General features: G+C 34.2%; 1 protein-coding gene across 2 annotated transcripts in view; it reads right to left on the reverse strand.

Annotated features, from left to right (window-relative positions):
* Positions 1-13687, reverse strand: part of Eif5b (eukaryotic translation initiation factor 5B) — a 57995-nt gene that overhangs the window by 32283 nt on the left and 12025 nt on the right. For both annotated transcript variants that reach the window (XM_027950637.2, XM_027950636.2), the window contains exons 2-6: positions 9561-9686; positions 9375-9459; positions 8045-8720; positions 6262-6473; positions 5738-5888 (exon numbers count right to left, since the gene is read on the reverse strand). In XM_027950637.2, the coding sequence (XP_027806438.2) occupies positions 5738-5888; positions 6262-6473; positions 8045-8720; positions 9375-9459; positions 9561-9686 (1250 nt within the window). The remainder of the gene's footprint in view (positions 1-5737; positions 5889-6261; positions 6474-8044; positions 8721-9374; positions 9460-9560; positions 9687-13687) is intronic.

The raw sequence follows: 13687 nt of genomic DNA on the forward strand, positions 1-13687 counted from the left end.
TTTTTCTCTTTGACTTATGGGTTAATTAAAAGTATATTCTTCAATTTCCCCATATTTTTGTGTATTTACAAGATATTTCTATTATTCCTTCTTAGTTTAATTCTGTTTTGGTACAAAAAAAACATTATACATGATTTTAATTCTTTGAAAGGCTTTAAAATTTGTTTTATGACTCAAAAAATGACCTACTTCAGTGAATGATATGAATTTTAGGTTAGACACATACATACAGGATTGTTACAGCTTTTTTGGAAGATGAACTTTTTATTGTTATATAACTTCCTCTTTATTAGAAATTTACTTCTTCTGATGCATATTTCAGATTAATAATACAACCCCAGCTTTCTTTTGATTAATGTTAGCATTGTATCTCTTTCTATCCTTCTAATCTGTACTGCAATAATTTAAAATGGACTTCTTATAGATGGCATATAGTTAGTTCTTGTTCTCAAACAATCTGCCTTTTAATTGGTATGATCAGATCATTTGTATTTTAGGATTATGGTTGGTTTTAGGCCTATTATTAGATTTCTTCTTGTTCCCTCTGTGTTCTGTTCCTATCTCCCCCTTTTCTATTTTCTGTAGGATTATCTAAATATTTGGTATGTCACTTTGCCTTATCTACTAGCTTAATCAATTTTAGTGGCTCCTGCAGGGATTAAAATATTCATACCTAACTTTCCACATTATATTTAGAATCAATATTTTACCTGGCACATGAGCCACTCAGAGGTAAGTCTAGGTTTTGTTCATTGGTTTATATCATAGTTCAGTTCTGGAAGCTTTGGCTATGCTTCTTTGGGTCTGTTCCAAGCATACACAGCTTCCTGGTGAGCCTGGGAGTAATGTCAGTTCACAAACAGTTATAAGAACCTCTTTCTCCAGCTCTCTTCTCTCCAGTTTCCCCTACATGCTGTGGCTCCCAGGAGCCCTTCTTTCTGATTCCTCTGGCCAAAAAGATGAATCTCTCTTCAGGTTTTATGTTCCAAAGTTGTTAGAAAGTTTCATATAATTGGGGCTGCCATTTGGCGCAAGCAGCAAAAGAGAAAGAAAGAGTAAAAACAAAAATAATGGCAAGTCCCTTCAACTATCAGAGACCCCATTCCTGGCTCCTCCAGCCAAAGTAAAGCAGCCAAATGGGCCCATCATTCTAATGTTATAACAATGATTATACAACAATGTATTCAATTCAAAGAAAACCAAATAACTTAAAACTTTTACAGATGAAAAGATGGAAATTCTGAAACTTTTCCTCACATCCCCCTCAAAGACCACAAAAACCTCTGCTGTCATTATGTAATTCCATAAATTTGGGACTATAATTGACTGAAATAGAACAAAAAGTAGAAAAGCCCAAACTAGGCCACAGTTAAGAAGATAAACTCTACTTTTAACCTGTTTTTTTTCTCTCACAATACCAGAAAGACAAAAACAGATTCCATTCTAAAATCGGCTCTTTCAAAGTACTTCCTTAGTAGTAATGCAAAATTTGCCACCACTTATATATCTTCTGAAAATAATTATAATTTATCAGTTGTATTTTGCCTGACACACAGTATCAAGGACTAAAGTGGACAGGCATTCTGCCTTATAGATAAATAAATAGCATTAAATAACGTGCTGCAAGTTTCTGCAAAGGGCTATCGATCTCCAGTTAAACAAGGGATTTTGGTCTCTGAAAGATATGGTGAAATAGGACAAGAAAAAAATGTTTAATCTCTAATGAATTCACAAACAAGTTTTAAGTATATGCTGGGCAGAATTAAAGCCGCCCCCCAAAGAATATTAAAGATGTGCCTTAGATTAAGGACTCTGAAATACAGAAATTATCCCAGGTTAATCAGGTAGGCCCTACTTAATCACATGATTCTCTAAAAGTCAACAGCTTTTCCCAGAGTGGAGTCTAGTGTTAGAGTACATGTGATTATGAAAGATGGGAAAGAGTGATGCAATGGTACTGGCTTTGAAGATGAAGGAAGGAAGTCATCAGTCATGGAATGTGGGTAGCCTCCAAAAGCCAGAAAAACAAGGAAATATATTCTCCCCTACAGTGTCCAGAAAAAAATATGTAGACCTGCCAATATCTTACCCGACTAAGATGTGGGTCAGACTGCTAAACTACGGAATTGTAAGATTAAAAAAAATGTGCTATTTTAAACCACTAAATTTGTGGTATTTTTAACAGTAATGTTAGAAAACTAGGACAAAGTAAACAGACATTTTCATTATCATTACCAAAAAAGTTAATAACACTTTTGTTCACTTTGGCCAGCTTAATAACCAGATAAAAGCATATGCAAGGAAGATTCAATAAAGTAATATGGCCAGAATGAAAATTTTTCATGTCAAGTCAGTAATCTTTTCTTATTTTAACTCATGGTTCTTATCCAGCTTTAAATATTTGTTTTAATATTTTCCCTTAAATAGAGCAAATAAATAAATATGGTTAAATCAAGAGATGGCAGAGCAGGGCTGGGGATGTGGCTCAAGTGGTAGCGCGCTTGCCTGGCATGCGTGCGGCCCGGGTTCGATCCTCAGCACACATACATACAAACAAAGATGTTGTGTCCACCGAAAAATGAAAATTAAATATTGAAATTCCCTCTCTCTTTCTTTTTTTTAAAAAAAAAAAAGAGAGAGAGATGGCAGAGCAAATTGAGGTCAAATCTTATTCACAAGTACCATTACTAAGTCTAAGGAAATACATCTTTAATAGTCAACAGCTAATGGTAAATTCCAGCAGATATAGGAAACCAATAAGATGACAAACACTGAGCAACATTATGAAGAATACGAAGAAAGATCAGGGTCACAGATACCATTCAAGAAAATGTCTCTTCCAAGTATGTTCTATGTTATTTGACAAAAACACAATCGTATGCCCAATTCATTTTAAGTTAAGCTTTCCATCTAATTACCATAACTACATGTCTAACTACTCCTTAAAGTAGCATTTCTGAGACTGGTGAATTACTCCCATCCTAATTGCTTCATGAGTGATTTTAGCCTTTCGAATAGTCACCAGTCACATCTGATGTTTGTGCGCTAACAATACCCAAATTTATTCTCTAATTTCATTTTTTTCCCAAAAAAAGTATATGCCCAAATCAGAATAAAATTTTCTGCAATCTAAGAACTGTATTTCTCTACATCTATTGCCCCTAGCAGACATATAATATATAATTAAAGAGGGAGTCACACAGACAGTTTTAGATCTGGGTCACTGAGTCAGTTATTTAAGCGCCACGATTCACCATATCCTCACCTACATGTTGGGACTAAAAAATATATGTTAAGATTTTACAAGGGGGAAAAATAAACAATTTCAAAAGTTCATTAAAGCATCAGTTATAAACTAAATACACAATAAAGTATAAATATTACTATAATTATAGCCTAAGTCTCAAAAGGAACTATAATATAAAAATCTACAAATATTGGAATAGGAAATTAAGAGAAGACCCAATATAGTCTTCTTGATGGAGCAAACACACTATTTTAAACCATCCTATTTGACAAAAACAGAATTTGTCATCTGTAATCACCATTAATTAATGAACACTCTTAATTACAAGACTCCCTGAGACTTAGCAGCTGATTCCAGATCTAGGGTAGAATACATACAAGATAAACCTGAGATATCTTATTGTGTGAGAGAGCAAAAACCAATCAAAGATCAAGTAATGTGATTTATTTATTTGGGCACCAACCTGAATGAACTGCCACTGGTCAAAGATGTTATGATATGAGTATCAAACTATAAAAACTTCAAGAGATGAAAACACATCAATTATATGAAAATCTATTAACCTGGCACCCATACAACCAAAACACAAAATTAATCTCATGGGCCACCTATGGAGGCTACCATGACACCAACTTTTTATTTTGAAAACTAATAAAAAGAAGTAAAGAATTAAGCACTTATTCTGGATTTCATGTATGAACAGTATTTCAGGAAGTTTTTCTTTAGAGTCTAGCTAATTCGATGCAGAAGAAATGACAAAATTAGATTACCAGTCAATAATTCCTAAGGAATACAGGATATAAAATCACCAATTAGGCATTAAAAGTCTTAGGTTAAAAACTCAATGAAGGCTAGGCGCTGTTGCACACACCTGTAATCCCAGCACCTCGGGAGGCTGAGACAGGGAGATTGCAAGTTCAAAGCCAGCCTCAGCAAAGTGAGGCGCTAAGAAACTCAGTGAGACCCTCTCTCTAAATAAAATACAAAATAGGGCTGGGGACATGGCTCAGTGGTCGAGTGCCCCTAAGTTCAATCCCCGGTACCCAAAAAAAAAAAAAAAAAAAAAAACAAAAAGTCAATGAGGGCTGGGCACAGTGGCACACACCTATAATTCTAATTACTTCAGAGGCTGAGGCAGGAGGATTATAAATTTGAGTCCAGCCTCCTTAATTTAGCAAGATCCTGTCTCAAAATAATAAAAAAGGACTGGGAGGGAGCTCAATGATAGTGGGCCTAGGTTCAATCCCCAGTACCAGAGGAAAAAAAAGAGTCAATGCCTCAATGCACTAATCAATCTTGACGTCACTGTAAGAGAGACAGCCAGATTACGTGTCCCCTTAACATGAGGCGAGAGAAATACACAGCATCAGTAGTAGGAAGCAACCAAATCACTGGATTTAGGAAATTACAAGAGACAGAGAAGTATATTTGCCAACATCAGACACAATTAGACAAGTCCAGAATATGAGAAATTCTAAAGAATTATCTAGTATTATCCACAAACAAATGGCAAACTGAAATTAGAGGGCAGAATGGAGGTGATGTTAGTGAGACAAATATATCAATCAAATGCAATCTGTAGATCTTATCTGGATCCAGGTGTGAACTATTTGTAAAAAATAAGTCGAAAATATTAAAATATGGAGAGAAAAATCAGATATAAAAAATTGTTTTGCTAAATGTCACAATACATACTCTATGATAAAATGTATCTATTTATGATAAAATGTATCCATCGTCTGTTAGATACAGAAACTAAAATATCTATGAGTTAAGGGAAAAAAAGGAGGGAGGGGGGAAAAAAAAAACCTATCTGGGATTCCCTTTTAAATATTCCAGGACAAAAAAGGAGGCAGAAGGGTATAAAGCAACAATGGAAAATATTGATAATTACTGAAATTTGTTGTCAGGTACTCATTTTATTATATCTCTATTTTTGTTTGGGAGGGTTATTTATAGAAATGCCATCATTTACATATAAATTTTTGACCTAATAAAGAAGCCATCTTAGGCTCAGGTAGTGGCTGAGAGGTGGAACGCTGGCCTAGCATGAGTGAGGCACTGGGTTCTATCCACAGCACCACATAATTATTATTATTATTATTTTTTTAAATATTTATTTATTTTTTTTTTAGTTCTCGGCGGACACAACATCTTTGTTTGTATGTGGTGCTGAGGATCGAACCCGGGCCGCACGCATGACAGGCGAGCGCGCTACCACTTGAGCCACAGCCCCAGCCCATCACCACATAATTATAAAAATAAAGATATTGTGTCCACCTATAATTAAAAAATAGACATTTAAAATAAATAAAGAAGCCATCTTCCTAAGGAATGAAAATACATCATGTGTTTCTCATGTTTTAACTTTTTCACAATATTTCACAGGAATTTTCCTTCTGATTCAATTCTGTTCTCCTTAACGTTGTAAGAACATAACTGCATGAGAGAAGCTACCAAACTATTCAGCTGATTAAGTGTACAACTTACCCTGAGCTTGTAGAAGTTTAAGGGTAGCTTCGGCTCTGGCTCTGGCTTCTCTCTGGGATTTAGTTAAAAGCTTCCCCTCTTTTTTTAAACGTTCTTTTCTTTCTTTTTCTTTTTGTTTTTTCCTTTCTCTTTTTTCTTGTTCCAATCGCTCCTGTGAAAGAATACATATCAGATAAAAATTGTATTAGCTAAAAGAACTATAAAATTTAAAGTAAATAACTCAATAAACAAAAGTTCTTTAGATAAATGCAAAGTACTACTGTGAGATTCTGAATGAAAATGTTGTACACTATTATCAATTAACATCAGAGGAGCTTACTGTCAATAATATATTAGCAACCTTTGTCTCTACATGAGGAAATCAAAGGTAGGATTTTTTTTTTCTTTTCATAACATTATCTATAACAAAACAATAGTATAACTAAATTGCTATACAAATAGCAATCTTAGAAACGTTAGATACTGCATAGAGAGATTTTAAGTAAAACATAACATTGATGTTGCAAACTTCATAAAAGATATACCTCTTCTTTACGCTTTGCTTCTAATTCTTCCAGTCGTTTTATGCGTTCCTCCTCTTCCCTCTTCTGTCTTTCTTCTTCTTCTTTAAGCTTAGCCAGAGCTTCTTGCATAGCTTTTACAGTTGCTTTGCTAGGTCCTTTTTTCTTCTCTTTTTCTTCCTTTTCCACCTTCTTTTTCTTTTTATCTTTTTTCTTTTTGTCTCCTTCATTGTCGTCTACCAAAAAGAACAAAGATAAAATATTATTTTTTAAAAAAAAATGTTCTTTCCTATAGAGATAATGAACAAATCCTAGCTAGAGTTCAAAGACAATAATGGGCCAAGACTGATGCCATCAGTGGGCTAGATATGTGTGTGATCAAAGCATCCTGAGGGGGCTGGGGATATATAGCTCAGTTGGTAGAGTGCTTGTCGAGCATGCACAAGGCCCTGGATTCAATTCCCAGCACCACAAAATAAATAAATAAGTATACGCATGTGTGTGTGTGTGTGTGTGTGTGTGTGTGTCCTGAGCACCTGAATATTTAGAACAGCTCAATATAACCTGCAGTCAGTTTGCTGATGTGCCTACAATGCTGGTGTTGGTCTGAGCTATCCTAGTAAATATGAGAAGACAGAAGGATTCTGGTGGCAGCAGCAGGATGGCAATATTGTAACTCAGGTTTCTCTTATACCATGCATGGTACCTGGGCCAAGTGGCTGGCACATGTAAGATGCTTATCTGAAGTTCTAAAGAATAGAATGAAATAAATACCATTTAAGTTCTTTAGCTAGTTTCACTTTTACAAGATGGGGATGATGATAATTATGTCTACTTTAAGGGACTATTAAAAAAGAATGAAATACAAAAATATACATAATTATACTCCAAAAAACCTAATGAGTTTAAAAAGTTCTGAAGCTACTTTCAAGGTGTTTCTCCTCAAAAAAATTCAAGAAATAAAAACTTCAGTGGTTAAAAATTTTTCCACTGCATGTTTTGAAATCTAAAGAAAAACTATTCTAAATTTTAAGAATAAAGTGCTTCTGTGTAAATCATTTGATCTTTAGCTATTTTTTTCCTCTAGGTAAGTGAAGGAAATTTGAGTAGAATGTTTTTCTTAACTGGTTCTAGTATTAAAATGTGCTTCGTTATTGTTTACATGATGTTAACTAATTTTAGTATTTTAATTTTACTTTTCTATTTCACAGACCATACTGCTTTTACAGACAGGAAAGGATTTTAAGGTATCTGACACTGAGTTTTCAGAATAAAGTTTTCTTTAGCAATTTAAACAGTCTATTAACAACAAAAAATAGTTTTTACAACGAAATTCTATAAAACCACCCATCTGGGAAAATAAACCATTTGAAAGACATTTTATGCTATATATGTAAATGCATAACAATGAAAATCAAGCAAAAAGTTGTTAGGATTTTTTTGATTGTTTGTTTTTTGACATGCTGGGGTATGAACCCATGATCTTTGCACTCTAGGCAAGTGTTCTATTACTGAGCTACACTTGCAGCCCAACCTGTCTCCCTTAAATATATGCTACGTTGCCCAGGCTGGCCTTGAATTCCAAAGTACAAGCAATCCTCCTGCCTCAGCCTCTAAGTAGCTAGAATTTTGAGTGTAGTAGAAGCTAGCTTCTTAGACGTAATTTTTGAAAGGCTTCTTATTATTTAAAGTTCCTTTATAACCAAGGACAAATAACAAAATAACTCTAGGGCTCAGTGATCACAAATTAGGACTGGGTACAAATCAAAACATTTTTGTGCTTTCCCCTACTGCCCATATTACCAACCTTCAGCAGCTATGGGAGTCTCTCCTTTCTCCTCAGAGGTGGGGATAACTCCAGTGTCAAGAGACACTTTGGATTTTCCAGTGTCCTCTTCAGATTTCTTTTGAAATTCTCTTTGTTTACTCTGATCCTTTTTACCCGTTTCTAACTCTTCTTTTTCTTTCAGCTTCCTCAGTTTTGCTTTTTCTTCATCTCGTTTTTTTCTCTCTCGCTCTTTCTTCTCTGCTTTCTTTTGGGCCACTGTCTTAATCTTGAAGGAGGAGTCATCATCTTCATTCCCGCTCTCTACGTTAGGACCTGGCTTATTTTTTTGATTTTTTTTCTGTCCTTTTCTAGACTGCAAAAATTCATCTGATTCATCGCCACTTTCACCAGAAGAATTTACTCTGGAACGTGCTTTAATTTTTTTACTGTTATCCTCATCCTCCTCTGACCCATTCCATTTTTTATTTGATTTTTGAGCTTTCCCTTTAGCTTTTTTAGAAAGTTTATTACAGTCATCATCATCATCACTCCCAGAGTTCATTTCCACTTTTGGTTTTGCAGTCCTTTTTGATTTTGAATCTTTATCCTCTGATTCTTCACTATCATTATCATCAAAACTGTGTTTTTTGCCCTTCTGTCCTTTCTTCTTTTTATCTTGTTTTGAGGCAGATTCTTCTTCATTGTTTTCTGTTGGCTAAAAATTCCCATTGTTAGAAACATTAAACATTTTTTAAAAGTAACTGAGACCCCTCAGTCATATGCTTCACTAAGTACACATTTCTTAAAATTCTCTCAAAATAATTTCAAAATAAAGTTTCTTATTGTTTGTTTTCGACAAAACAACAAAAAAGCTAAACAAAGCACCAGAGGCTTGACTAGTCCTGAGATATCTCACTATACACACATTTTAAAATCTAGGTGCTCTGAAACAAGCACTAATCACCAGCCTACATTTATTAAATGGCATAGAAAACCTAAGGGAAAAATTTAAAAAGAAAATTATGTATAGGTTTCCCATTATTTGAGGCTTAAATAAATTCAAAGGATAAAAAAGAAAATATAGAAAATTAAAGGTGGAGATGGAAGATGACATCCTATGTCCAAAAACATACCAATTTTATTAATAGGCAACATTCAACAAATACCTTTAGATTCACAAGTAACACATTTTTGTATCTGTGAAAGGTTTTAAAGTACATTATTCTTTCCTAAAATTTGTTTTCTCCCTTTGCATCAGATTTTATAAACTAATATATCTACATTTATACATTTCCAAATGCAGCTCCCAAAAACAGCACTGGAAGAACTAATGGAACATGAAACACAAATGGGTAAAATAATGTTTCACCTTCACAGCAGCAGTTTCTCTGTCAGCTTTGATGCCTTGAGCTTCCAAAGACAATTCTTCCAGTTCCTTCAGAATATCATCTTCACTAGAAAAAGAATATAACACATTTTTGAAGCATTTGAATAGTTTATTAAGTGAATCCAGTACCAAAACCAACAAAAATCAAATGTATTCAAATATACTTACTCAAAGTCCTGCTTCTTTTTCTCTTTTTTCTTTTTCCCCTTTGACTTTTGAGGTTCCTGCTCCTTGGCAGCACCAGCTCCTTCTATTTCTGCAGCCAAGGCATCAAGATCAATGTCATCCTTGGCACTTAAATGAAAACAAAGAAGACCTAAATATTACTCAAGAGCAAATAATCTATCAGAGTCACACAAAAATTTTTATTATTTGAACTTCTTTCATGCACTGGCAGCAAAATGAGAAAATACTCAACAAGTTCTTTTCATGACAACACGAGTATCACGAGTACTTATCAGCCTCCTTGCATCCACCACTTCAATAAAGTGGCTGGGTTATATGGAACTCAGAAAGAGTTATAAGAGCTCAAAAATAAAAATCTAAGTAATCAGGCACAGTAGTGCACAGTTGTAATCCCAGGGATTCAGGAGGTTAAGGTAGGAGTATTACAAGTTTGAGACCAGATCTGGCAACTTAGCAAGACCCTGTGTCAAAATAAAAAAGGGCTGGGGGTACAGCACAGTGGTAGAGTATACCTTGGGTTCAATCTCCACTACCACAAAAAAATAAATAAGTCAATCCCCACTACCACAAAAATAAATAAATAAATAAAAATCTAAGTAATAATAATAATAATAAAACTTCCACAGATATTAAAGTTTTGTTTGTCTAAATGGAGAAATTTATAAAACAGAAAACTTTAAGGATACCATAGGTACAATCTTGACTATCATCAACATCTAAATACCTGGACTTTGTACATTTTTATTTAGGATAGCAGAAACTACAGAGCTGGAAGAAACTTCAAATATCATCTAGTCTATTGTCTCATTTTACCAACAGAAATATTAAAAAATTTAATGCCTTGAGGAAAATGACTACACTTTTAAATCTACACTGAATTAGCAATGATTCACAAAATAAAATCCAAAATCCAGATCCAAACATGTTCTGAACCTTTCACATTCCTGGTTTCATTTCTGGCTCCATTCCTGAATATCCTCACCTACTAATATTTCTTGGGGTATCCAAACTACATTCCAGTTAAAACCTAAAGAAAACCAAGGAAGTCAGTCTGAGATATTCAAGCAGAAAAGGTAGAAAAATTCTAAAGAATGACACAATAAGAAACCAAAGAACTCATGAAATAGATGAATGTCTTGCATGAAGATGCTTTATTCTGATAAAGATAAGTTCCTAAAGAGAAATATGTATCTTCTAACTATGTAAGATTATATAACAAGACATGGAAGATAAAAGATTCAGCTTCAAGGAGCTCAGTAGGGGAGGCAGACAGTAGTAGTAACCCAGGAATTATGAAATACTAAGTACCATGAAATAAAGAAATCTGATGCTTTCATAAACAGCCCAAAATTAAATATGTTCCCTAAAAATTATCCTATAATTTAGATAGTTTGACACTGAACTGCTATACTGGTGGTCACATCCTACAGCACCAAATCCAGAATGGGAAAAGTCAGAGGTTTCTTGACACAGAAGCTTGGAGTATACAAGAAGAGAACAAGCAAAGGGAATGCACATATCAGGCAAACAAAGTATAAAAACCTAAAACAACAAAGAGCACTGTGCCTCCTAAAGGCTTTCAAAAGGGTCTCTGAACGACTTGACAAGTTTTTTGTTATGCATTTCTTGACACCCTCCTCCCAAGAAACAAGCCAACCAGAAACTCAGGTTGGGATGTAGGCAGTGTATTTTCAGCAATATTTCCAATAACTGTGGTCCAGATTTGAACACTGTCATACTTTTTTAGGTAGATGAATTAACTAAGACACAGAGAATTTGCCCAGAATCATAAAAAATAGACCTGGGATTTGAACTCAGAAAGTCTGATTCCCATCAATGATAGCCTTGATGAGTACAGAAAGCAGGAAAATCAGCTTCTATAGTAACTGTGATGAAAAACAATGAGTACCTGACTTGCCACCAGTGGCAGTTAAGGATGTTAGAGTCAGTGAGCTCAGTATCAAGGATCAAATCAGCAACACTTAGGACTAAATGTATATAGAAAGGTGTAAGGAAAAAAAATCAAGGCATCAGGTAACAGCGACCTAAGTCCAGCTCTGTATCTCCCAGGAGTATCTCCAAAGGAATCTCTGTCAGTATTTGATACTATCTAGCAGGTTCTGAGAATTGGATAAGAGGGGATATTGGAGTTTGACACCTCACTTCCAAAAATTTGCCAGCCCTCACTCAAACTACGTTCACCTCAACAAAATAACTTGAAGAATCTTCTTTTGTGGACTATTTTTCTAGAGTATTCATCAACAAACATCTCTAGAATAATACAATATAGGGTTACATTTGTATGCTCCTAAGTTTGAAAGGCAGAATTCTTCTAATAAAAAATTAAGTTTTTTGAGTGTTTACCATCTATCAGGAATTATGCTGACCAACTGGTAAACATACTATAGTCACTTAATACATGTTAATAATTGAGATTTAGCTTAAAATGATAAAATTGTTTGTAAAAGGCCACAAAGTAACAAATACAAGATTACTCTAAAATTTATAAAGAAAGGCAAAGGCACCAAAATAGCTAATAACAATTTGGGGGTGGCAGAGGATGAAATGAGAGAAATTACTTTACTAGATTTCAAACCTGACAAACAGCACACTTCAACCAAATAACCAAAGCAACACATCAGGAACTCAAGCCCAATTCTGATTATACTCCCTTCTCTAGAAAATGGGAAATAATCTAATTTCTGAATTATTTGCTCAAAATTTCAGTTACAAAACTAAGCAAATATAATATCATGTACTCTAATAGCTTCTGAAGTAGCTTCTGAAATATTCTTTCAGTGAGCACCAACTTTCTATGGTTACATGACAAAGCAAAAGACTTAGTCAACTGAAGAACAAAGTTGGAAAACTCATTACCCAATACTAAGACATACAATAAAGCTATTACCAAGACACAGTGGTAATAGCTTTATTGTATTACCAAGACCCAGTGGTGAGAAAGAACATACATGGGCCAATGGTATGAAAAGCCCAAAAACAGACCCACACTAATGGTATCTGATCTGTGACAAAGGAGAAAATTAAATAGGAAAAAATAGCCCTTTCGCCATATGGTGCTTGTACTGGTTGTCCATGTGCCAAAAACCACCAGCACCATGAACAAGAAAAACTCCACAAAATTTGTTTGTTGACCTTGCATTCGGCAATGAGGTTTTAAATGAAACACAAAAAGCAAAAATCATGAAAGATAAAAAGGATAACTCATTAAAATTAAAAAAATGTCTGCTCTGAGAAGGATACTGGTAAGAAAATGAAAAGACTAGCCACAGACTGGGAGAAACACATGCAAAATACTATGCTTACATGTACTAAGACTTGTACATACTAAGAATTATATCCAAATTATACAAAAGAACTCTTAAAACTCAACAAGAAGAACCCAATTAAAATATGGGTAAAAGAACTGAATAATTACCTTGCAAAAATGATACATATATGACAAAAGAAAAAAGTGAATGAAAAAAAGTTTCATATCATCTGTCATTAGGGAAGTGCAAATTAAATCAAGGAACCAGCATTTCTTACCTATTGAAATGGCTAAAATCCAAGAAACTGACAATACCAACTGCTGGTAAGAATGCAAAAGTAGCTGATTACAGGATACAGACAAGGTAAGACTGAAATATCTTGTAGTGTCAGAAAGTAAGGAAGTAATTAAACAAAACCAAGAAAAGTCATGCGCTCACATACTTGTGTACACACATACACACGATGTTGAGAATATGACAAAGGGATATATAAACCGAGCTTCCAAGACAAAGGAAGCAATTGATTAATTAATTTGTTAGTTAATTAACTAGAGCAACAAATTAAATAATGTAGTACTAAATTGTAGTCAAAAATAGTATCTACAATTACAAAATAATATCCAAAAGTTCATATTGATAAATGGCTGAATAAATTAGGAAGAGACAATCTGTGCGGAGGCTAAATAAATTATGCAGAACTCCAACCTTAAAGAGGTACAATATAATTTCACACTCCTAAATTCTGAACTATGCACCATGACTTCCTACCAAAGAGTACAAAATGGAAACAGAAATTTTACAGTGGAGAAACCTGACAAACAGCACATTTCAACCAAATAA

The sequence above is a fragment of the Marmota flaviventris genome, chromosome 14, assembly GCF_047511675.1.
Source record: "Marmota flaviventris isolate mMarFla1 chromosome 14, mMarFla1.hap1, whole genome shotgun sequence".
In the NCBI taxonomy this organism is placed as follows: domain Eukaryota; kingdom Metazoa; phylum Chordata; class Mammalia; order Rodentia; family Sciuridae; genus Marmota; species Marmota flaviventris.